At 40.9% G+C, this 24,901-nt stretch overlaps 1 protein-coding gene across 2 annotated transcripts; it reads left to right on the top strand.

The window, feature by feature from the left end:
* Positions 1–989: 989 nt before the first annotated feature.
* Positions 990–24,192, top strand: LOC123989467 (E3 ubiquitin-protein ligase MARCHF3-like). Of its 2 annotated transcripts, XM_046290505.1 has the most exons (6): positions 13,564–14,551; positions 14,727–14,780; positions 14,975–15,287; positions 17,662–17,866; positions 21,261–21,470; positions 22,579–24,192. In XM_046290505.1, exons 3-6 carry the CDS (start codon positions 15,031–15,033, stop codon positions 22,735–22,737), a joined length of 831 nt encoding a protein of 276 aa, XP_046146461.1. In that variant the 5' UTR covers positions 13,564–14,551; positions 14,727–14,780; positions 14,975–15,030; the 3' UTR covers positions 22,738–24,192. The 2 variants fall into 2 exon arrangements, with proteins under 2 accessions (XP_046146460.1, XP_046146461.1); XM_046290504.1 differs by lacking the exons at positions 13,564–14,551; positions 14,727–14,780 and adding an exon at positions 990–1,596.
* The last annotated feature ends 709 nt before the right edge of the window (positions 24,193–24,901 follow it).

The raw sequence follows: 24,901 nt of genomic DNA on the forward strand, positions 1-24,901 counted from the left end.
TTTGTGATGGTCACTCCAATACGTTGACTTTGTTGTCCTTAAGCCATTTTGCCACAACTTTGGAAGTATGCTTGGGGTCATTGTCCATTTGAAAAACCCATTTGCGACCAAGCTTTAACTTCCTGACTGATGTCTTGAGATGTTGCTCAATATATCCACATAATTTTCCTCCTTCATGATGCTATCTATTTTGTGACGTGCACCAGTCCCTCCTGCAGTAAAGCAGCCCCACAACATGATGCTGCCACCCCGTGCTTCACAGTTGGGATGGTGTTCCTCAGCTTGCAAGCCTCCACCTTTTTCCTCCAAACATAACAATGGTCATTATGGCCAAACAGTTCTATTTTGTTTCATAAGACCAGAGGACATTTCTCCAAAAAGTATGATCTTTGTCCCCATGTGCAGTTGCAAACCGTAGTCTGACTTTTTTTATGGCGGTTTTGGAGCAGTGGCTTCTTCCTTGCTGAGTGGCCTTTCAGGTTATGTCGATATAGGACTTGTTTTAGTGTGGATATAGATATTTCTGTACCTGTTTCCTCCAGCATCTTCACACCAAATTACGTTCATCTCTAGGAGACAGAATGCATCTCCTTCCTGGGCAGTATGACGGCTGCATGGTCCCATGGTGTTTATACTTGCATACTATTGTTTGTACAGATGAACGTGGTACCTTCAGACTTTTGGAAATAGCTCCCAAGGATGAACTAGACTTTTGGAGGTCTACAATTTTTCTCTCTGAGGTTTTGGCTGATTTCTTTTGATTTTCCCATGTCAAGCAAAGAGGCATTGAGTTTGAAGGTAGGCCTTGACATACATCCACAGGCACACCTCCAATTGACTCAAATTATGTCAATTAGCATATCAGAAGCTTCTAAAGCCATGACATTTTTTAATATTTTCCAAACTGTTTAAATGCACAGTCAACTTAGTGTATGTAAACTTCTGACCCACTGGAATTGTCATACAGGGAATTTATAAGTTAAATAATCTGTCTGTAAACAATTGTTGGAAAAATTACTTGTGTCATGCACAAGGTAGATATCCTAACCGACTTGCCAAATCTATAGTTTGTTTTTAACTAGAAATGTGTGGTGGCTGAAAAACGAGTTTTAATGACTCCAACCTAAGTGTATGTAAACTTCCGACTTCAGCTGTCGGCAATTTTTTATTTGACTGAAATAAATATAGGCCTATAATTTTCTTACGTGAAATGCATGCTTATGGTGATGATTATCTTTTGTCAATACATTTTAAATATCAAAAAGACAGCCGTCTTACATTGGATGAATAATAACCATGTACCGGTAATTGATTAGAAAGTGAAAGTTCCTGGATAGACCACCAGGATGCGCCACGGTATCCGAGATCATCATTCCGCCAAGGACCCTCCCATTGGTGGCAAGTTTTGTTACTGCAATAATCTGATTGGATGGGGGAGACCGTTATTGTATGTCTGACTGGCTAGACGGCTTGATTTACCAGCTGACGGGGGGGAAGTTGGCGTGGATCACTGACATTAAACCAAACGATTATTTGATCATCCTGCGTCGCAGTGTGTATAATCATAATTTGAAGACTTGGGATCTCACAATGAAGGTATGTATAGTTTAGATATTAGTAAGTACAAATGGTAAAATGTAAGGTGTGGCACATGAGTTAACAAAATTAACATTTCGTTTTGTGTCTGGCTCAATACACCCACACACCCTGCTGTCAAAACAATGCAATGGGGTTCACAATGCATAAAGCTAATGTTAGTTACAGTGTTACAATCTAACAGTGTTTTGACAACAGAGCGTTTTGGATACGTGTACTGTGTATGTTATTACTTGTCTTTATGAACAATGTCAATAGTCACCGTGAAAGCGTGTGATTTTTGTAAATGGTCTGATAAATTGCGAGGCTACTTTCATTTATCTAACATGTACAGTGCATTCAATTTTCTGAAAACGGTATCTGTTCTTTGAGTCTTCTTGGCAGCTCTCTCTTTGGGACTTGCCTGTGATAATCCCAAAAATGCTGTCATGAGACCGAGGGCACATTTGCTCCAGAACGTTAGTTAATTAGTCAGAGCATTTCTCGTACAGTTGTCATTGCGTTCAGCTGTTGCATTATTGTTGACTCGTGTAGGCTTCTTCAATTGGACAGCCAAGCCAATGATGACATACAGACTGAAAAACATGACAATATTATATTTTTAATTAAAAATACATTTTATTTTAAACTTTAACACACTCTTTTAAAAAGTGTGTCTATTACAGCAAAACGGTCAAATTACCCTTTTCAATTTCACGTTGAGTGCACAGACCGCACACACACTATGGATAGTTAGCTACAAGTAACTGCCAAAATAACGGAAACACCAACTTGGTGTTAATACGGCGGTGGTGCCAAAACAAGCTAGAACAGCTGTCTGGAATTCTATTGGAGGGACGCGACACCATTGTTCCACAATAAATTCCATAATTTGGTGTTTTGTTGTTGATGGTGGTGGAAAGTGCTGTCTCAGAGCCGCCACTCTAGAATCTCCCATAAGTGTTCAATTGGGCTGAGATCTTTTAACTGGGACATCGGCATATGGTTTTCATGCTCATAAAACCATTCAGTGACCACTCGTGCCCTGTGGATGGGGGCATTGTCATCCTGCGGGGGGCTTAGCCATGGTAGCCAAAGTAATAGTCTGCCCAGCATTTTTATACATGACCCTAAGCATTATGGTATGTTATTGCTTAATTAACTCAAGAACCACACCTGTGTGGAAGCACCTGCTTTCAATATACTTTGTATCTATCCCTCATTTACTCAAAAGTTTCCATTGTTTTGGCAGCTACCTATATATCATAACTAATACTGAAGTTTCTACTGGAGTTATTAGGAGAAGCACATATGTCTGTGTCTATCTGGTTATTCATAACGCAATAGATAGGTGATATTTTGTCGAGAGGGTCAAACAATATAGTCATTGGTCCGTGCCATAAGGGCACTAGACTGAAAGATTCATTATGTTTCACAGAAAACGTATGCAGCATGGTACTGCTTTAAGGAATCCAGTCCCTGCAGTGTGTCATGAGTGTACTTTGGCCCTTTAAAAAAAAAAGTATTGTTTGGCATTGCTTTGTTTAGTTGTTCAGCTTATCATGTCATCAAAATACTCCCAAACATACAACACACAGAAAATATGTTCATTTATACAGCATTTCTAACTAAATATGAATTTGTGGTTATGAACGTCTGATTGTAGAGGCCAATTTAATCTCTTGCTGGAAAGTATAGACTAAAAAATAGCTTGAACGGTTTTGGTGAAATGCTCATTTGGCTGTGTAATACCAATATTCACATTGCACTGTGCTGTATGTGGAGAGTTTAGCATTACTAATGATCTCTGTGGTGTATCATTTGGATTCAAATGTGAATTACACTAAAGGTTAGACTAGAATTTGTGTGAAACACATGGTGAACGGATATCGTTGTGGCTATAAATATGTTAGATGGATTAATACTATTCTGTTGTCTGCCTGAGCCTCATAGACAACAATGATGCAAAGCATCCTGGGGGATCACAACAACAGAAGTTGTCATGTAACAGAGAACAGTCAGGTTCTAATAGGCTGGGGTGTAAAATAAAGGCTGATATTAGATGCCTTTCCTATGTTTGGAAAACTATATAGTAACAACAAGGAAATAAGATGTCAAATAGAATGTTAGATTGAGGCAAGGGGTCACTCACAGACAGTGCGGAGGTCAATTGTAATCAAATTCATTTAGTCAACAAAAATTATAATTTTCCTTCATGGAAAAAATGAATTTCAATTAACTTCCTGAATTGACCGACTAGCAATGGCATTGACACCAACCATGCTCACAGAACACAGCCCCAGGGAGCAACAAAGTAGATTTACAGTGCAGTATGTGGGAGGACGGCATAGTGTTATAGTGTCCTACAATGTGTGTACTGTGAAAATATCGATTGGTCAGTGCTGTGGCTACCAGGTCTCACAATCCACTGTTGTAGCAGGCATTGTGCCAATTCTCAATGGCTGTCAGCCATCATGAAAAGGGAAAAGTACCCATCTGAAGTGGAGACTGTGCAGAGGACAATCACTCCCAAGGTTTCTCTGAAGTGTCAGTTTCCTTAGTGTGTTATAGCTATTGTACATCTGTACGTGCCTTGGTAAGGTGGAGGGATAAAATGGTGAAGAATAGTGGAGAATTGGATATGGCTCTATTTCCCAGATGAACCAAAATAGTATTCTCAGTGTGTGTTTGAATTTACGTGTGTGTGTGGTGGGTGTGTTCAAATAGATAGTCAGTAGTAGTAGTAGTAGTTATTTGAATCCATCTAAATGGGCACCCTTCCAGCACAAGGCCAATGTTGTTTTTTACCCCTGAAAACATCTGTACAGCGGTTTTGGTCAAGTAGTATCTCTAGGTTTCCATTAGATTTAACTGATCATTCAAAATCCCTATTTTGCCAAAGAGCTTGTTGCTATGCAATGGGATAGCTTGTCACTCCTCGTCACTCCTCTGATTGGCCCAGAAGAGTAAACAAATCATGACATGTTGATGTTGTTTATCTCAGACTTGATCTACTACTTGACAGCTGGCACACTGCCAAACTAATCCCCTGCAGTTTCACATTAAACTGACAATGATGCGAAATACAAGTTATTATTACATTAAGTAATTCTGTGGTGATACAGTAATATCCTCTGATTGACAGGGGTAATCCCTCCGAGTTAAAGGCACTACCCCTATGGGCTGAATCCATATCCGCATTGGTTTCCCCTCCCCTTGTCTGTTCAGAGCCACGACAGTTCGACGCCTTCTATTAATTGCACAAAGCACAGTGACATCACTGGCAGTTAGAAAAGCCATCACAGACAATCAGGCCTTCATGCCAATGGTATGTATGTCAACTCATAGATTATATGTGTCAGCCAGGGCCTAAACACAGATAATGTTCTAGTAACAGATGACATTCATATTCTGACTATCTCTGAAACCCATTTAGATAATACCTTAGATGATACAGTGGTAGCAATACATGGTTATAACATTTACAGAAAATACAGAAATGCCAGTGGTGGAGGTGTAGCTGTTTTATATTCAGAACCACATTCCTGTAAAGATTAGAGAGGATCTCATGTTAAATACTGTTGAAGTAATATGACTACAGGTTCATCTGCCTCACCTAAAGACCATTCTGGTGGGAAGCTGCTATAGACCAAGTGATAACAGTCAGTATATGTATTTGATATCAACAGAGAGGTATATTTTCTGGGTGATTTAAATATTGACAGGCTTTCATCAAGCTGCCCAATCAAAAAAAAAATAGTTTCAAACTGTAACCAGTGCCTGCAACCTGGTTCAGGTTGTCAATCAACCCACCAGGGTAGTTACAAACAGCACAGGAATAAAATCATCAACACGTATTGATCACATCTTTACTAAGGCTGCAGAAATATGCTTGAAAGCAATATCCAGATCCATCGGATGTAGTGATCACAATATAGTAGCCATATCTAGGAAAACCAAAGCTCCAGAGGCTGGGTCTAATATAATGTATAAGAGGTCATACAATAAGTTTTGTGGTGATTCCTATGTTGATGTAAATAATATTTGTCGGTCCGTGGTGTGTAATGAGGAGCAAAAAGAAGCTGCACTAGACACATTTATTCAATTCCTTATTCCAGTTACTGATAAGCATGCACCCATTAAGAACATGACTATAAAAAACGGTTAAATCCCTGTGGATTGGTGAGGAATTAAAAAAGTGTATGGTTGAGAGTGATGAGGAATGGTAAATAAGTCTGGCTGCACAACCGATTGGCAAACATATTGCAAATTGAGAAGTCATGTGACTAAACTAAATCAAAATAAACTACACTATGTAACAAAGATAAATGACATAAAGAATGATAGTAAAGCTTTGGAGCACCTTCAATGACATTTTGGGGAAAAATGCAAACTTTGAATCATATGGCTCATTCATCACAAAATTGACTGATATTGCCAACTACTTTAATGATCATTCATTAGCAAACTTAGGCATGACATGCCAGCAACAAACACTGACACTACACATCCAAGTATATCTGACCAAATTATGAAAGACAAGCATTGTAATTTTGAGTTATGTGAAGGGAGTATGGAAGAGGTGAAGCAATTATTATTGTCTGACAAGCCACTGGGGTCTGACATCTTGGATGGAAAATTAGGATAACAGCGGACAATATTGCCACTCCTATTTGACATATTTTCAATTTAAGCCTACTAATTTAAGCCTGGAGAGAAGCAAAATTAATTCCACCACCTAAGAATATTAATGCCCCCTTTACTGGCTCAAATAGCAGACCAATCAGCCTGGTGTTTGACCAGATACAATGCTATTTTACAGTAAACAAATTGACAACAGACTTTCAGCACTCTTATAGGGAAGGACATTCAACAAGCACAGCACTTACACAAATGACTGATGATTGGCTGAGAGAAATTGATGATAACAGCCCCCATAATCTTATTTTGTTAGACTTCAGTGCGGCTTTTGACATTATCGATCATAGTCTGCTGCTGGAAAAACATGTGTTATGGCTTTACACCCCCTGCTATATTGTAGATAGAGTTACCTGTCTAACAGAACACAGAGGGTGTTCTTTAATGGAAGCCTCTCCAACATAATCCAGGTCGAATTAGGAATTCCACAGGGCAGCAATCTAGGCCCCTTACTCTTTTCAATCTTTATGAAAACGACATGCCATTGGCTTTGCGTAAAGCCATTGTGTCTATGTATGCGGAGGACTCAACACTATACACGTCAGCTACTACACCGACTGCAACACTTAACAAAGAGCTGCAGTTTGTTTCAGATGTCCTTCTGTAGCTCAGTGATGTCCTTCTGTAGCTCAGTTGGTAGAGCATGGCGCTTGTAACGCCAGGGTAGTGGGTTCGATTCCTGGGACCACCCATACGTAGAATGTATGCACACATGACTGTAAGTCGCTTTGGATAAAAGCGTCTGCTAAATGGCATATATTATTATATTATTATTATATTAGAATGGGTGGCAAGGAATAAATTGGTCCTCAATATTTCTAAAACTAAATACGTTGTATTTGGGACAAATCATTCACTAAACCTCAACTAAATCTTGTAATAAATAATGTGGAGATTGAGCAAGTAACCCTGGATTGTAAACTGTCATGGTCAAAACATATTGGGGAGAAGTATGTCCATAATAAAGTGCGACTCTAACAGCACTAACAAATATTATATTCCACATCAAGTAACTGATGTAAGCAGTAAAATTAGATTTTAAAAAACAGAGAGTAATACACCTTATGGAACAGGGGAAACTGCGAAACAACAAAAACTGGCATCCACACAATTACATGTTTTATTTAACTAGGCAAGTCAGTTAAGAACAAATTATTATTTACAATGATGGCCTACCCCGGCCAAACCCAGACAACAATGGGCCAATTGTGCGCCAGCTTATGGGGTTCCCAATCAAGGCTGGTTGTCGAACCAGGGTCTGTCTTGATCCCTCTATCACTGAGATGCAGTGTCTTAGACAGCTGCGCCACTCGGAAGCCCACACTATACACACATGTACACATGGATTTTGTATTTGAAGAGATGTGGTAGTGGAGTAGTCTGTGGTGAAATATGTTGTGACTGTATTGTAATGTTTTTAAAATTGTATAAGGCAGTTGATTTAGCTGGACCCCGGGAAGAATAGCTGCTGCCTTGGTAGGAACTAATGGGGATCCATAATAAATACAAATGCAAATACAGATACTACACAGCAGCCATGCCTCTCTAGATACAGTGGTTTTGCTCAAGTTGTGGTAAAATATAGGATGCCAATTCTTGTTTTAGGAGGTTAGCTAGGCCACAGTTTAAGCCATACTTTGAGCAGTTCTGTATTAAACGCTAGCCCCGTCTAGCCCTTTCCCACTATAACCGAAGAGATATACTGTAGCCTATTTATACATGTGGGATTTCTGTTGAGAAGTTGGGAGTTAAAAGGGCATCTGAAAAACAAAAGAGCAGATTTTTTGCTCTAATTTGTGCCCCGGGGCAGCATGCCATGCAAAAGGCAGCATGGAGTCCTTTTCCTGCCATGCCACAATGGTCAGTTGGCAGCACTCGCAGAGCTGGGTGGGCACTGACCCTGGCACACACAGTCAAAGCCCCTTTGTACTCAGTCCCACATTGGCTATTTATATCCATTAACTTCCTTATTGCGGTAGATTAACCATAAACGAGTCGCTATGGGGTTTTATCTCAGAAAAGTATGCAGCTATGTTATGGTCAAACACTAGTTGAAGAGGAATGCTGTAGTGTAGTTGTGTGGGAACAGTCTAGATAATTGTGCTGGGCTAGAGTCAGTGGATGCTCACAGGCATTTGAAATGTGATATTCTCAAAAAAATGAGTTAAATGCTCAAACACAAAAAATGTTAACCATGTGTGTAGAGATGTTTGGAAAATGAATTTGTCTACTGGCACACTGTTGAAAGGTGTGAGTAAAACTAAAAAGCTAAATTGTGTTTAAAAACAAACAGGCTAAACAAGAGTTGGAAGTTCTCATGTGTGTGGTTTGGCACTGGCCAATGCATGTCCACTGTCTTTGAAAAATTATTTTTGGTCTAATGTGAAAAGCCTTTGTGGTGCGTTTCACTTGGCTGAGTGAAAATGAATAAACAAATTGAAAAAAATGAGCCTCCTACACATCTCTTGAGGTCTAAAAAAATTACCACCACCTACGGAAACCACCTTAATACATTGTGTTTGGCATCAGTACACTTTATCAGTTATTGTTTTAAACCTTTTACTACCAAAACCAGAAAGGTGTTTAAATGCAGTTGTCAAAGACAGTATTATTAGCCAATTAGTCTTAAAGATGAGACATTTGGAAAGATTTAAGACACCACAACTATTGTGTGTGTGTGTGTGTGTGTGTGTGTGTGTGTGTGTGTGTGTGTGTGTGTGTGTGTGTGTGTGTGTGTGTGTGTGTGTGTGTGTGTGTGTGTGTGTGTGTGTGTGTGTGTGTGTGTGTGTGTGTGTGTGTGGGGGGGGTTATGTATGCGGTCATGCAAGCTTAGGGAGAACCCAGAAGTGCAGTATTTTGCAGAGCTAGTTCTCACCAAACTGGCCCACTTCCTATGTGCCCCTTCCTCTAGCTGTTTAAATTAACCACACTTTGTCCCAAAGGACACTGAGAAGGGAAGGAAGAGGAGGGGGGTGGGGGGTCTACGGCTCTGCGTCCTTAAGGATGGAATTAAGACTGGCTAGAGGTTACCGGCTGTGGTCAGCGGGGTGGTGGAAAGCAGTCTGTCAAACAAGCTATATTTAAGTCTCTCTGGTCCCTTTCCCACAGTGCTAGAGCTCAGAAAATGCGAGAGGGGGAGAGACCTCAAGTTGAAGCCAAACAGCATGGCTAGCTAGCGTGGAATGCTATCGTGCTATCCTATCCTCTACTCAGTTTACTGTTTCAGTTGGGGGCTGATTCACAAGTACTCTAAGTGTGTGATTTGGGTCAGGCTTAGAATGCCATCATGCTACACTATACTCTGTTTCAGTTGAGGACTGATTCACAAGTACTGTAACTCACTCACCCCCTATGAGACATCTACTGCAGCCCTCATCCTCCACATACAACACCCATCCTGCCAGTCACATTCTGTTAAAGGTCTCCAAAGCACACACATCCCTGGGTAGCTCCTCTTTTCAGTTCGCTGCCGCTAGCAACTGGAACGAGCTGCAACAAACACTCAAACTGGACAGTTTTATCTCAATCTCTTCATTCATAGACTCAATCATGGACACTCTTACTGACAGTTCTGGCTAACTGACTTGCCTAGTTAAATAAAGGCTACATAAAAAATATAAATAAACGGTCAGGACTAGCTATCTTAGAATGCTATCGTGCTACACTATACTCTGTTTCAGTTGAGAGATGATTCACATGTAGCCCACTGAATGATTTGTTTTTGGGGAGGGCTGAGGAAATCTGCATGGAATAAAGCCATTGTTTATCCATTGTGATGGCAAAATTTGGGAATTCCTAGTTACACAACATTTTACTGGAAGAATTCAAGCCAATCCGATAACTGTGAGTCACATTTGGATAAAAACACAGTCTTTCCTCTCTGTCCTTTATCTTAAAAGGATCGGCGACTAGAAAGACCAAACACGGGGTAAATTTAGCCGATACTTTGTTGCTGCAGAGAGATTGACCTCTGAAAGATGGGAACCAAGTTAATAGGCCTTTGCACAATGGTTCCTCAATAAAATACATACCACAGTGTTATGACGCACTTTAACTATGTTATTGGTCAAACCTATAAACAATATTAACAATAGAGATCTATTCTATTGATATGGACATAAGACACTGTTTCATTGAATAAGTAACATTTAACTTGAAGGTGTTGGATATTGGTTGTCACCAACTCTGTGACAACGTATACACTTCGACTACTGTTTCTTACAACTGAGGGACTTGACTGACCAAAGGCCTAGACAAAACAGTGTGAATCAACCCAACAAAACGTTATACACTTGACCATAAGCCACATTCTTTCATTGTTAAATACTTCACCCTATCGAGGCTTGATCTAGCCTGGTTGAAGCAGACTGACGTGAGCGTTCAGTCCAGTTTAACCAGGCTAGGCTTGACCACAGCTTGTGAGTAAATCACTGATGAGAGTTAAGTGCCTATTCCGAAGGCTTCGGCAGCAGAAGTGGCTGCCAACTGTTACACACAGAGCCACAGCTGTGACTTGAATGCAGGACAGGAGTGGTATCCTGTCCACTGAACAGCTTTATCATTTGATGCCGCTCTCGTCCACTGGAACCAGCCCAAAACTCATTTAACACACTGTAACACATACTGTAGCACACTGACAAGTCATTTAATGGGAGATAGAGACAGCAACACTATGTCATAGTGGGATTGACTGGGAAAGGCTTACAGTATAACCTCGTTTATCACTTTATCTCATCGTTCCAGAGCCTCCAAATATTGTAGTGAATAGGGAGGATAGCCGATATGAACTGAAAGACCACGACACACTAGACTCTGGGCCTCTTTGCAGGGTGATATGCAGACCTGGAGTGGCTTATTCTGTGGGCTGCAACTTGTAAAAAACATAGCAGAAACATAGCTCTTTATTCTAGTTGAGAGGGGCATGTATGTTCTACACAATACATTTTCTACAACATTCTGTAACATTGAATGCTCCTGAATAAGCCTATGACTATGTCCCAGTATCTACACTATGTATGAGGCCCATGACTGTTCCCAGTATCCACACTATGTATAAGCCCCATGACTGTTCCAAGTATCCACACTATGTATAAGCCCCATGACTGTTCCCAGTATCCACACTATGTATAAGGCCCATGATTGTTCCCAGTATCCACACTATGTATGAGGCCCATGACTGTTCCCAGTATCCACACTATGTATAAGGCCCATGACTGTTCCCAGTATCCACACTATGTATAAGCCCCATGACTGTTCCAAGTATCCACACTATGTATAAGCCCCATGACTGTTCCCAGTATCCACACTATGTATGAGACCCATGACTGTTCCCATACCCACACTAGAACACTACTTAGAATGAACCAATGTATTTGCCATGCATTCTAATGCTAGCCTGTGTGTTAGTGTGGATACTGGCACAAAGCCAGTGTCTCCATAGGATTAAGTAGAGTAGGTGAGTGAGTGCGGGTCTAGGAGGCAGTAAGGGATAAATGAAACTTCAGAGGAATCTCCACCTCGCTTATCAACAACACTCAGGCTTATCTAGGCACAACAGTGCTTTCACTGTGTGACTAGGTCCTATTCACTGACAAGAATTGCATTTCATGCTCTTGTTTTTGAAGACTTAGTTCAGTCAGATTCAAAGCTGTCATCGCAATAAGCGAGTTAGCATGGTCTAATATTTAGAAGTTAGCTTAGCTATGTCAGTTAATTTTAAACTGTGATGTCCACACCCAGTGCTTAACAGCTCTCTGAGTAGTTATTTGCAGTATTTCAAAACATACAGCATGTCGACATGGGTCATCATTCACAATTTATAGGATATTCTCACATGCAGATGTCCTTAACGTTCACTGTGTATCACTGTCCTTGTCTAATTTTATTCTGGTGTACAGGTTTAAGACAGGAGAGTCCATTTAAAAAAAAACTTTTTCTAATGCACTTTGACGGTCTTTCCCAAAAGCATGACTCAGAATATGTTTACATCCTTTTCTCCACCATGGGTACTTGAGTCAAATAGTTTTACATTGAGTGACTGATTTACAAAGAATGACAAAAATCTATAGAAAGTACCATGTGTAAAGTGTTCCTGAAAGTCGACCAACAATGATTAATGTTCCTGTTTTGGAGGTCTGACTAGTCATTACTATTGTCTCCTGCTACGGTCATAGTTAGTCTCTTGCCTCAATTGGTCAAACCTTGTGACATGGTTGGAGATCACAGGTTCTCACAGGGGAAACATTCTGTTGCTGCGCCGTGGCTTTGAAATGTAGTTTATGGCATTAACGAGAGCTGCTGTAGTCCACCCTGGCATGGGTTGCCTCGCTCCTATGCCTCGACGATGAGGTCAACAACAACATGTGAGGTCAACAACAACATGTGAGGTCACCCAGTGCCAAACTACAACTTTTCAAAGCACATTGGTCCTGACCAGGAAAATGGCTACCCAAAAAGGTGGAGTGAGGGGCACACCGGGGTGGAGCAAGTTACCATTCAAGGTGTGTGTGTGCAAAACAAATCAGTCAATGAAGTTTTGTTTTTTGCATTTGCAACCTTAGTTGCAGGTTTGCAACTTAGGCGTATTTACAGTACATCTCACAACCACTATCTATCTCCACACCCACTTAAAGCATCTATAAGGGTCTACAGTAGGCCTATGTTTCCATGGGTTGTCTGCACACCAGGTTGAATGAATGACGCAACAGGAAGTGGTTTGACATTTTTCACTGACAGTTGAACAAATACGCAACACCACCCACAGAGTGCCAAGGAGGCTCTGCTTCCTCTGTATCCAAGCACAATGTGAAACAACTGTGTTCTTGCCCTTCCCTATCGTATGTCTGGACCAAATACTATTCTAAATCATTTCAAATACTTTAGCTGTTCTTGATTGAACTTGCCTAGCACAATGGAACCATTGGAAAAGTCCAGAAAGTGAAAACCCCACCCACTTGACACTTCAGGCATCCTACAGCAAACACTCAAAGTATTTGAAAGATTTCAAATAGTATTTGAACCCAGGTCTCGTCCCTACCACTTCTCCATCATTTAGATTTTTACACCCACTCACAAACGGTTGCATTGTGTAATCTGATAGGCATTGTGAAGAATTTAAAAAGTCACTATCCTGTTGTCTCACTGGTCCTAGTCAGGAAGAGTTCATTGGCATGGTTGAATGTACAATACTGAAAGCTCTATCTGTATCCAATAGCATGTCATTCACATTTCTTTGTACTGTAATAGGGAGTGCCAGAATTATAGTGCGTGGTTCCAGGGCAAAAGATCATTATCTGAAAGGAACGTCCTCTGTGGACGTGTTAACAACGTGTCTAGTAATATTACGTATTCTCTAAAGCTCTTTAGCGAAAACCAGCTGAAGGGCTCTACTGTCTCAGCTGTATACGGATATAAAGATGCCATTGTTTATCGTTCGCTGCTAGTTTACAGTTAAAACCCTTGTGTTATTTACGTGTCTTGTTTAATGTTGATTAATTGCTATGCTGGCATACGGATGCATTTCAATAGGGTTCGGTTGCATATATAGGTAGCTTCAAATGTTTACAATGTGTCTTGTTTAATGTCGGTTAATTTACATGCTATCATATGGATGTGTTTAGTGTGGTTACGTTGTATGCTTAGTTAGCTACAAATATGGTGAGTTATATTTAATCATTGTTCAACCAACCACATCTTTAGCCTGCAACACTGTGTATTGTTGTCAGTGTGGCCTTCAATCTGCTGCGTTGACAGAATGTTTACCTGAACACCAGACATATGACCTCAGCCGCATTGATGCGAATTAGTTTTGTGTTGACATCATTGTTTAGTTGTTGTCGCAGCCACCCTCTGTCTGTTTTCACTTTCCCTAGTTGTTCGGTGCGGTCTGGAATAGCTGAACTAGGACACGGTTAATGCCGGCGCACTGAATAGTCAGACATCTGTGTTTAGTCTGTGGCAGTTGGAATGTGATCGCTGTCTGTTCGCATGTTCATTTTTGTGGTAAATATCAACACAAGCCAGAGGGATTTGTACATTTTTAAGCGAGTAAGCATTAAGAGAAAACATTGACAGATCACAAACATCTATCTCTCAATACATTCAATCAAAAACGTAGAATATATTAAGACACTGCCTTTTGTTTATTTTGAGTGTGGTATGTTAGGTTAGTGTTACTCTGTTTGGAGTGGTAAAGAAACTTAGGTTGTACAGACAACTATTAATTATTCTGTATAGTTTATCTATCCTCTGTCACAGGGAAGCAAGGAGATCTATACAGGTTAGTAAAGTCTCCGTCATTTGAGAGTGGTTTTATACTAATAACCTATAGATCTCCAGCACCTCAAGAGAGATGACCTTTAGTATAATTCTAACAGAAACATGGTAGGGAGGCCCTGCATATTACAGTAGGTCAAACATTGACTGGCATGTCTAACAATATTGATGTAACACAGGAAATGGAAAGGATTCTACTTGACTATGGACCATAGTTGACTGAATGTTCTCAGGTGAACTTCACTAATTTCATATCTTTGTAATTACTACACCACAAAATATAGCTTTTAACAAAGGCAGATAGGCCTATTCAGCAAATCACATTTTTTATTGGTCACACACATATTTAGCACATGTTATTGCAGGTGTAGCGAAATGCTTGAAACCCTTGTCAATATCCCTGTATCTCTCCCTTCCTCTACTCCAGACAGATGATGCTCAGTAACCAAGCCAGACGCCAATGAAAGATAACCGTCTGCTGCCATGACGACCAGTCGCTGCACTCTGTTGCCGGAGGTGCTGCCAGAGCGTTCTGACTCTGCCCACACAGGGAGTTGCTTGAGCGACAGGGACTTTGATCCAATGGGTAGCCTGGACTACCCGACAGAGCCTGACCTCCCAGGAAAAGCAATGGAAGAGCAGAGCAGTCCGGCCAACGGAGAGCCGCAGTACTACATGCAAGTGTCTGCCAAGGATGGGCAGCTGCTGTCAACTATCGTGGGAGCGTACGCCAAACAGAGGTATGGACCTGCCAAACATGGATAGAATAGAGTTTTGTACGAGTGTGGAGGGGAGGGGTTGGTGGGGGTCAGAGGTAAAGTGAAGCTAGTTTTAAATATATACCCAAATATAACCAAACACGATTTCTGAATGGTAACAAATCAAGTGCCTCTCAAAAGGACCCCCCCCCCCCCCCCTCTATCTGTCTGGGATGTCCTTCTTGTTCTCTGTGCTGTGAAAGAGGACTATATAGATCCTATAGATGAGTAACTATGGCTTCAGACAGCTACATAACTTACATACCAATCACACTAACTGGCCCTGTGGGGTAAATGTCTGTACATTTGAAACACAACAAATGTCCTGTTCTGGCCGGATGGTGCAGAGTCTAAATTTAGCACCTTGATTAACATGTACGCCTGACGGGACTCTGTCACTCACACACACTATGGGAGACAAAGGGGGGCTTTAGCGGCAACAGCTGCAGTCATGCAGACTGGGTCACAACTGTTAGCCCCCCCAAAGCCCTCTTAATAATCAGCCTGTGGCATAGAGCTAGCTAGCATAGGGTAGCTTAGCTTAGAGATAGATAGCATAGTAGCAAAGCGGCAGTTAGCATAGATTGGCATACAGTAGAGCTGGTAGCATACATTATAGAATTGGGATCAACTTAATTTGCTACCTATTACAGAATAAATATTACAGAATAAATTGCCATGGTAGCTACAATCTACTATTTAATAAATACATTTACATTTACATTTAAGTAATTTAGCAGACGCTCTTATCCAGAGTGACTTACAAATTGGTGCATTCACCTTAAGACATCCAGTGGAACAGTCACTTTACAATAAATACTGATTGAAGAGTATGTGCTATCCGAGTCCAAGGTCTACTTGTACCGTCTTTCCAACTCTATGTCTGGCCATTGGCAAGACAACACAAACAGATCTGGGACCAGGTTATAAATGTGTATTTTTGTCATATATGTCTAATATAAACTAAATCAACAAACATTATCGCCATAGATGTTTATTAGTTGTTTTCGTATCCAGTGACGTTGTCGTCATGTTTGTTCTGTTGATGATCAACATGAAAAACAATTTCCAGATTAGGTTTAAAGGCTTTTATTGCTTCAAACTGACGACGACTCCAAAGTTTTTGTGTTCTAGCAAAATCATATTATTAATTCACTTGTCTGACAAGATGATGTTCATTCTGTTGTGTTAGTTATTGGCAGCGACGAGTGTTTATGTTCAAGCGGAGGTTTGTTGAGTGAGGGGCTCATTCATTCCGTCAAAGACATCGGCTTAGTTTCCTGATGAAATCAAGGCGATCAACAACCCAACATAATCATCATCCAGATTAGAGGATTAGATGCCATATAGGAGATTGGTGAATCATAGATTACAGTCCATATAGTAAATGAAAGTAATAATCCTCCTTGCATATGTTGTTTTAATCCAGAAAATGTTTGATTTGAGTCTGTAATCTAAGAGATGTACTGTATGTATGCATAGTACAGAGACAGAATAGACAGGGTATTCTAACAATGTGTGACAGCGTCAAATTACACCAACTCCCTCCCAGGGTTTTGTTATTTAACCAGCTAGTTTTCTATCCACTCAAATATTGACCTGATATTTTTGAAAACCTCTAGTCAGTGAATTGTGATGTCCAATCTTAGTTGTTATTGTTCTCAGAAAGGGGGAAGGGTGGATACCTAGTCAGTTGTCGAACTGAATGCCTTCAACTGAAATGTGTCTTCCGCATTTAACCTAATCTCTGAATCAGAGAGGTGCGGGGGCTGCCTTAATCGACATCCATGTCTTCAGCGCCCGGGGAACCGTGGGATAACTGCCTTGCTCAGGGGAAGAAAGACAGATTTTTACCTTGTCAGCTTGGGGATTCAATCCAGCAACCTTCCGGTTACTGGCACAATGCTCTAACCACTAGGCTACCTGCCCAAATACTTAGTCAGATGTTATTGTTCTCAGAAAGGGGGAAGTAGGATCCCTAGTCAGTTGTTATTATTCTCAGAAAGGGGGAAGTAGGATCCCTAGTCAGCTGTTATTGTTCTCAGAAAGGGGGAAGGGGAATACCTAGTCAGTTGCACAACTGAATGCATTCAGCTGTGTCTTCTGCATTTAACCCAACCCCTCTAAATCAGAGAGGTGCGGGGTGCTGCCTTAATCGACGTCCACGTCATCAGCGCACGGGGAGCAGTTGTGTTGGGGGTTAATTTCCTTGCTCAAGGGTGGAACGGCACATTTTTCCACCTGCGGTCCCAAGCTTCAAGGGGAACAGAAAACACCAGCCTGTGAAAACATCAGCGTATCTAAAGACAATTTCTTTCTGTTCCTCTTTTCCTCACCTCGTTCCATATCGCCGAAGCCCTCTGCCTGAGCGGCCCATGTGTCGGATCTGTCATGACGGAGGGGGTCAGGAGGAGCTGCTCTCCCCCTGTGAGTGTGCAGGGACCCTGGGTACCATCCACCGGAGCTGCCTGGAGCACTGGCTCTCTGCCTCTGGCACCAGCGCCTGTGAGCTCTGCCACTACCAGTTCACTGTACAGAGGAAGAACCGGCCACTGATGGAGGTACAGTATACAGACACATAAATACACACATGCACACACAAAATGCAGCATATAAATAAACCATTGTCATAATCACATGCTACCCATACGGTGCATGGCCCTTCTCGCTGTGCATGGCCCTTCTGTCTCCATCTGTCCACATAATCCCAACAAACACATATATATTTGTCCGCGCTGGGCTTAAAAGCAGGCCTAGGACCTGTCCTGTTTTTCCATGTTATTTTCATGTTACATCAAAACAACATGCCAAAGGATTTTCTTGGCTCTTGCTATCTTTTAGGAAGAACACAGTCTAGTAAATCTGTCATTTATAGTTATAAGCTGTGGTGTGAAGTTTGGTCTATATGCACAGGTGGAATATGAAGTGAAGGGGGTTGAAGACACTTTGGGCTTCTGGTAAACATTCCATGACACTTCACACACACCACATCCTCTACATTCTCAGCAGGTACACTAGTTGTCAACCAATCCTCCATGTTACTGTGGGTTATATCATCACACTGATGTTACTGTGTGTCTTATTAGCAATGTAACAGTTAAAAGTCTTTCAGGGGTGAGTTTCCCAAAAGCTCTTAAATCACAAAATAATTGTCAACACAGCAAAAACACCTAGTCATCTGTGCTCTGTAAATTAATACTGCAAGTGAATGAATAAATCAACTACAAATGAGTTTTGGTTCTCGTGGTAATAAGTAAGCTCACTGCTAATATCAGTTGTATTTATGAGTTTCTTTACCCCTCATTTACCCTTTTATTTGAAGAAGATTTCACCCCATATTTTTGTGGAATGAATCCGACCACAATAATAATGTGTGTGTGTGTGTGTGTTATAGTGTCCTCGTCTCCACAATAACCTCTAGCTAACATGTTATTACCCCCTAGCATCTCCTCCATTCTTTCTGCATCAGGACACTGCCTCCATATATAAAATATAATTGGATAGCGGTGGTGCAAAGTGGTTGTTTGGTGGCAATTACACCCGTACCATGCATACCATGGTAGCGTTTCTCATAAGACCTGGGTTCAACAACTATTCCAAAACGTTCAAATACATTGATTGTTTTCTTAATCCTGTCTGGTGTGCCGAATTGGTGGGATTTGCGATTTTGGGACAGTTCTCTTGGTTCGACTGTGCTAGGTGAGCTCAATCAAGCACAGCTGAAGTAACTGAAAATATTTAAAATCGTATTTGAACCCAGGTCTGATTCCTCATGAATATAATATATCATCTATATATCGTACCTCATCGTCTGGATCATAAAGAGAGCTTTGTTCCATGAGGTTTTGAGGATGCACCAGGATTTTTATTTTATATTCTTGGAGCCATAGACTTTTAATATTGACAAACCACAGACATTGTGGGTTGGTTTGCGATTGAATTTCTTGTTATGTTCAGGAGAAGTCTACTTTCCAAATATTTGAAGAATTGGCTTTAGTTAAAGACGAACTCTGGAACTTTTGTCTAATTTCATCCAGTAGTTTTGAAAATGATGCTCACGAGCCAAAAGTGTTCCCTGGTTTTTGTGTACTATGTCATCAAATTGTGCAATATGTTTATTTCGTATGATATGTTACGCCCTGAAAATCATACAAATGTTGAACTATAGGTTACCAATTTGTTGTGCTTAAGATCCTAGAGTGCATCTTTAATATACTGAAACCAAATATATTGTTGGGTAGTTGGCAATCCAAGCTCGCTGTGTATCAAAGCAAAGCGCATGTTGCTTTGGAATAGAGGTTGTATGAGGGAGAAAATGGCATCGCTAAATCAGCAAGGCATCATTTGGTTGGCTCTAGCCCAACCTAGCCCAGTCCCAGAAGACCTGACTGGCATCCTGTTTTAGAGTAAATCCAGTTATACTCTCCTATCTCTCAACATATTGCTATCAAACTCAGTTAGCAATTTTCTGCTAGCAATACACTGTTCCTGTTAGCTGGAAGACCATAAAACAATACACTGTTCCTGTTAGCTGGAAGACCATAAAACAATACACTGTTCCTGTTAGCTGGAAGACCATAAAACAATACACTGTTCCTGTTAGCTGGAAGACCATAAAACAATACACTGTTCCTGTTAGCTGGAAGACCATAAAACAATACACTGGTGTTAGCTGGAAGACCATAAAACAATACACTGTTCCTGTTAGCTGGAAGACCATAAAACAATACACTGTTCCTGTTAGCTGGAAGACCATAAAACAATACACTGGTGTTAGCTGGAAGACCATAAAACAATACACTGGTGTTAGCTGGAAGACCATAAAACAATACACTGTTCCTGTTAGCTGGAAGACCATAAAACAATACACTGGTGTTAGCTGGAAGACCATAAAACAATACACTGTTCCTGTTAGCTGGAAGACCATAAAACAATACACTGTTCCTGTTAGCTGGAAGACCATAAACCAATACACTGTTCCTGTTAGCTGGAAGACCATAAAACAATACACTGGTGTTAGCTGGAAGACCATAAAACAATACACTGTTCCTGTTAGCTGGAAGACCATAAAACAATACACTGTTCCTGTTAGCTGGAAGACCATAAAACAATACACTGTTCCTGTTAGCTGGAAGACCATAAAACAATACACTGTTCCTGTTAGCTGGAAGACCATAAAACAATACACTGTTCCTGTTAGCTGGAAGACCATAAAACAATACACTGTTCCTGTTAGCTGGAAGACCATAAAACAATACACTGTTCCTGTTAGCTGGAAGACCATAAAACAATACACTGTTCCTGTTAGCTGGAAGACCATAAAACAATACACTGGTGTTAGCTGAGCAAATATATAATTTACTGTCACAAAACCTTGAGAACCCAAGGGTGGTTACCAGAGCCCTATACTACAGTACATACCTGGTTTGAGGAATTAGCGAGGTAACTTTGGTCAATTGAGTTCAACTCGGGATAACCAATACCAAGAAAGTGGCTCATATTTTAGCCAGGTACATTTATATGGCAATGAATCCTCCTGTGTAGGCTAACTCCATTTATCCTGAATTAAGTGTTGAGTCGCGAGCTGAGGAACAATGAAATCAGATTCCCTCCCTCTCGCAAAGATTGCGTCATCACCCCCTTCATTTGAGAAAGACAAGTGACAAAATATTTTATTAATCAATCAATCAAATGCTTTTTTGGTGTGTTAAAAAATATCAAAGTTAAAATACCTATCACATTACACATTTAGTGTCGATGCACGCGCATCATTTTCATGACGTTGTCAGCCAACCCGTCTATAAAGACTTCATCAAGCCTATTTCACAACATAGCCTGTTGAACTTTATTTAATTTTGATTTCGGCACAAATGAAAATGTGGCATTGACTCGCCCATTGATTGATGTTTCGGTTGTCAGCAAACGTGACATTTTCTCTCCTCTCTCCGTCTCTAGTGGGTGCGTAACCCGGGCCTGCGCCAGGAAAAACGGACGCTGTTCGGCGACATGGTGTGCTTCCTGCTCATCACGCCTCTGGCCACAATCTCCGGGTGGCTGTGTCTGCGGGGGGCCGTGGACCACCTGCACTTTTCCAGCCGCCTGGAGGCCGTGGGCCTCATCGCTCTCACCGTGGCCCTCTTCACCATCTACCTCTTCTGGACCCTGGTGAGTGGTGGAGGGTGACAGCCAGTACATCTCAGCAGAGGTCAGACTAATTTTGGGCGTTTCTTGTGCCTTTTGCGCAAATTCGTTCCCGTTTTCCCTTGGATGTGTCTGTGACGCAAAACCCTTGCACAGATACATCGCATTATTCACAAATGCCTCATACGGAGTACACATACGCCTCATAAGGAGTACACATACAAGCCATTTGACTGGTAAAAAACAATCTAACAAGTATAAACATTAGTTGGCTCTCTGGATTCTCCATTCCTATTGTGTATACTGTAGGATCCTCTTTTCAGGGTGTTATGCAGGAAATAGGAATGCAACCCTGGGAATTTAGCACTTTTAGTCAGCCACTTGGTTTGCTCATGGTAAAAGATGCTGTTAGACACAGATCTAGGATAAGTTTACCCTGTCCCAATTCTAGACATTACTCAACACAAAACCAACGTCAGACCAGTGTCTAGTGCAGGGATGGGCAACTTTGGGGGTGAGGATTAAAAAAATCTGAATTTATCATGAGGGGCTTCAGTTGCTTGCTGGTCTTCCTACCCCCCAGATAGCTGGCTGCTAGACTAATTTACCAATCTGAAAGTTAGCTGACATTGGCTAATTGAGTGACTATCAGTGACTGACATAAAATAAACTGCTGATGCACAACCAAATTTCACCTTGTGTACTGTACTATTCTAACTTAGTAAATTGAGACTGCATTTTTTTTTAAATGGATTGATCAGAGGGCCTTCAAAAGGGGCGGTCGCATGCAGCCTGCCAGCTACCCATCTCTGGTCTAGGGGCTTTAAAAAAAAATGTTTTTAAACATTTAACCATTATTTAACTAGTAAGTCTGTTAAGAACAAATTATTATTTACAATGACAGCCTACCGGGGAACAGTAGGTTAACTGCCTTGTTCAGGGGCAGAGCGACAGATTTTTACCTTGTCAGCTCGGGGATTAGATTCAACAACCTTTCGGTTACTGGACCAACCAGTAGGCTATCTGCTGCCCCAACATCTTCCTCTTCCACTTGTTTGGGCTTGCATAAAACATTACAGTAATGGGTAGAGTATATACAGTATTTAAACCTGAACTTACCTCTCTACCACAGGTGTCGCTCAGGTATCACTGTCGGCTGTACAATGAATGGCGGCAGACCAATCAGAGGGTGGTGCTTCTCCTCCCCAGGTCACATGGTGAACAGTCTGCTCCGCCCTCTTCACAAGGTCCATCTCGTGAAAAATGGCCATCCAAAGAGACTATTGTCTGAGCAGCCCTTTCTTCAATAGCCACGAAGGAGAAACACTGAGGAAGAATGGGGATAGTTCCATAGGGGCCAGAACAGTATTTGCTTCTGGTGCCCTCCAGTGCTGAACTTTGAAGTGCCCACATGAGTGGAATTGCCACCAAATGTCATTAATAGGCACCTAGGAATGGTTTAAACACACATTTACTAAGGCGGTAGAGTTACTGTACAACAGAGACCTTCTCTTCGGTGAAGCATTCATTCTGGACTCAAAATGCAGCATTACATCCCACCACTGCCACCAAAATGTCATACAGGGATGGACAGGTACATTTGGTGATATAGAAGTGGTGGAGTGCGTAGTTGGTCATAAAGCATTTGGACTGAAGGACAGCCAGGAAAAGTTCGCCACTGTGACCATATGCTGTGATTGGTGATTCCTGTGAAGTGCAGAAAACATTATCTGGTTCATATAACATACCAACATAAACCTGTGTATAGCATTACTATATTAGTCACATTCCACCAATAAACAAATCAAAGCCCAGAGTGTAAATAAGTACTTCAACTACTTCAGTATTTTACATAGTATTAAACTCTTACCTTTACATGTATGGGTCTCTGTGCCTCAAACCAAGGTCATGTTCATTGTGCACCGGGGGACTACTCATTTTTCATTCTGTTTCAAAAGTATTTCAAACGTTTCACTACGGTGTGCCCTGCTGAACACGATCCAACTTAAGACATGCTTTGTGGAGTGTTAAACGGGGTATAGGTTGATGTAGGCCTATACTAGCTGCTCAGTCTTTCTTTGCAAGTCCTCCCCTTAGATAAGAACACCATTAACAGTTGAAGTACATTGAGGTTGACCTTAACATAACAAAAGGGACATTTTGAATTAATTTATATTTCGGCTACAAAGTAGTTGTGTGAAAAATACAATATTGGTTGGTCTCAGTTGAGAACTGGTTAACTGTGGTATATGTTAGTCATTCACTTCACTTACAAATAGCTGTGTTTGTTAGACATCCCATCTTTGACTCATGAGTGGTCATGTCATTGTGTTAATGATTTTCTTTTGTTCAAGGATTTTGTAGTCACTGCCTTGTAAAGTATTTTGTGATAGTTCTCTTCCTAGAAATGGTTGTATAGCCTAGCCAAGACTATTCAGGTTGATTAGAAGGGCCAAAAACACTTACATTTTCTGTCTAGAGAACTTCTTGTTATACCAGATGTATTAAACTATCAAAGTATTGTTTTTTTTTTTAATCATTGAGTACATGGTGCACTTATTTAACTCTCCAGCATCTTCATTTAATTAAATTTCAGGCTTCACTTTGAGCTTGTTGGTGAAGTGGAATAAACTTCCGTTATGTTTGTGTGTGTCGGGGTGGCAGTTTGATCAAATGTATTCTCTCTACAGTTAATTTATCAGCTGTTTCCAATAAAAATATGGACTTAAAGGACTCCAGAGCTGTTCTAAATGTTACATTTCCTTTAAAGTGATTAACTGAATCAGCTCACAACCATCCTTCCAGATAGTGTCAGATTGGTAACCCTAACGCATACTCCGATTTGAACATGCAAGTATTACTTGACTTTCATAAAGCATTATTGAATACAATTTCAAGTGCCAAGCCATAAGGATAGGATACTGTTCTCTATTCAAAAGAGAAATAAAGAGCACATGGAGTCAAAAAAAGAATGGTTGTGAAAAACAAAAAGGCTAGATACACTAGATAGGGGTGTATTCATCAGTGCAGAATCTAGACAAACATTTTGCAACTGACAATGTTTTGGAACAAAAACTAGTTTGAATGGAAAAGTTCTGTTTGATCCCTCCATGTCTACCGTTTGCATCCTAGTTAAATGCACCCCAGTTGCTTGATCTTGGCTAGATGGGATCCAGCTTGACAAATGTTTGTTTGCATTTGAGCCAACGCTAACCCTTTCCCTAATTCTCCTAACCCACTACATTAAATCATCCTAACTTGCTGCGTATGTTCTAACCTGCTACGAAATGTCAAATAGGACTTTAATTTGACAAAAGCAGAATCTTTCTAGCCATGACCCAATTGCTTCAGAATAACCATCAAACAGATCAGGGCCCCTTTATTCACAAAGCATCTCAAAGGAGGAGTGCCGATGTAGGCTCAAGATGACTGATTAAACATGTAATCCTATACGA

Source organism: Oncorhynchus gorbuscha, linkage group LG11, assembly GCF_021184085.1.
Source record: "Oncorhynchus gorbuscha isolate QuinsamMale2020 ecotype Even-year linkage group LG11, OgorEven_v1.0, whole genome shotgun sequence".
NCBI lineage: Eukaryota > Metazoa > Chordata > Actinopteri > Salmoniformes > Salmonidae > Oncorhynchus > Oncorhynchus gorbuscha.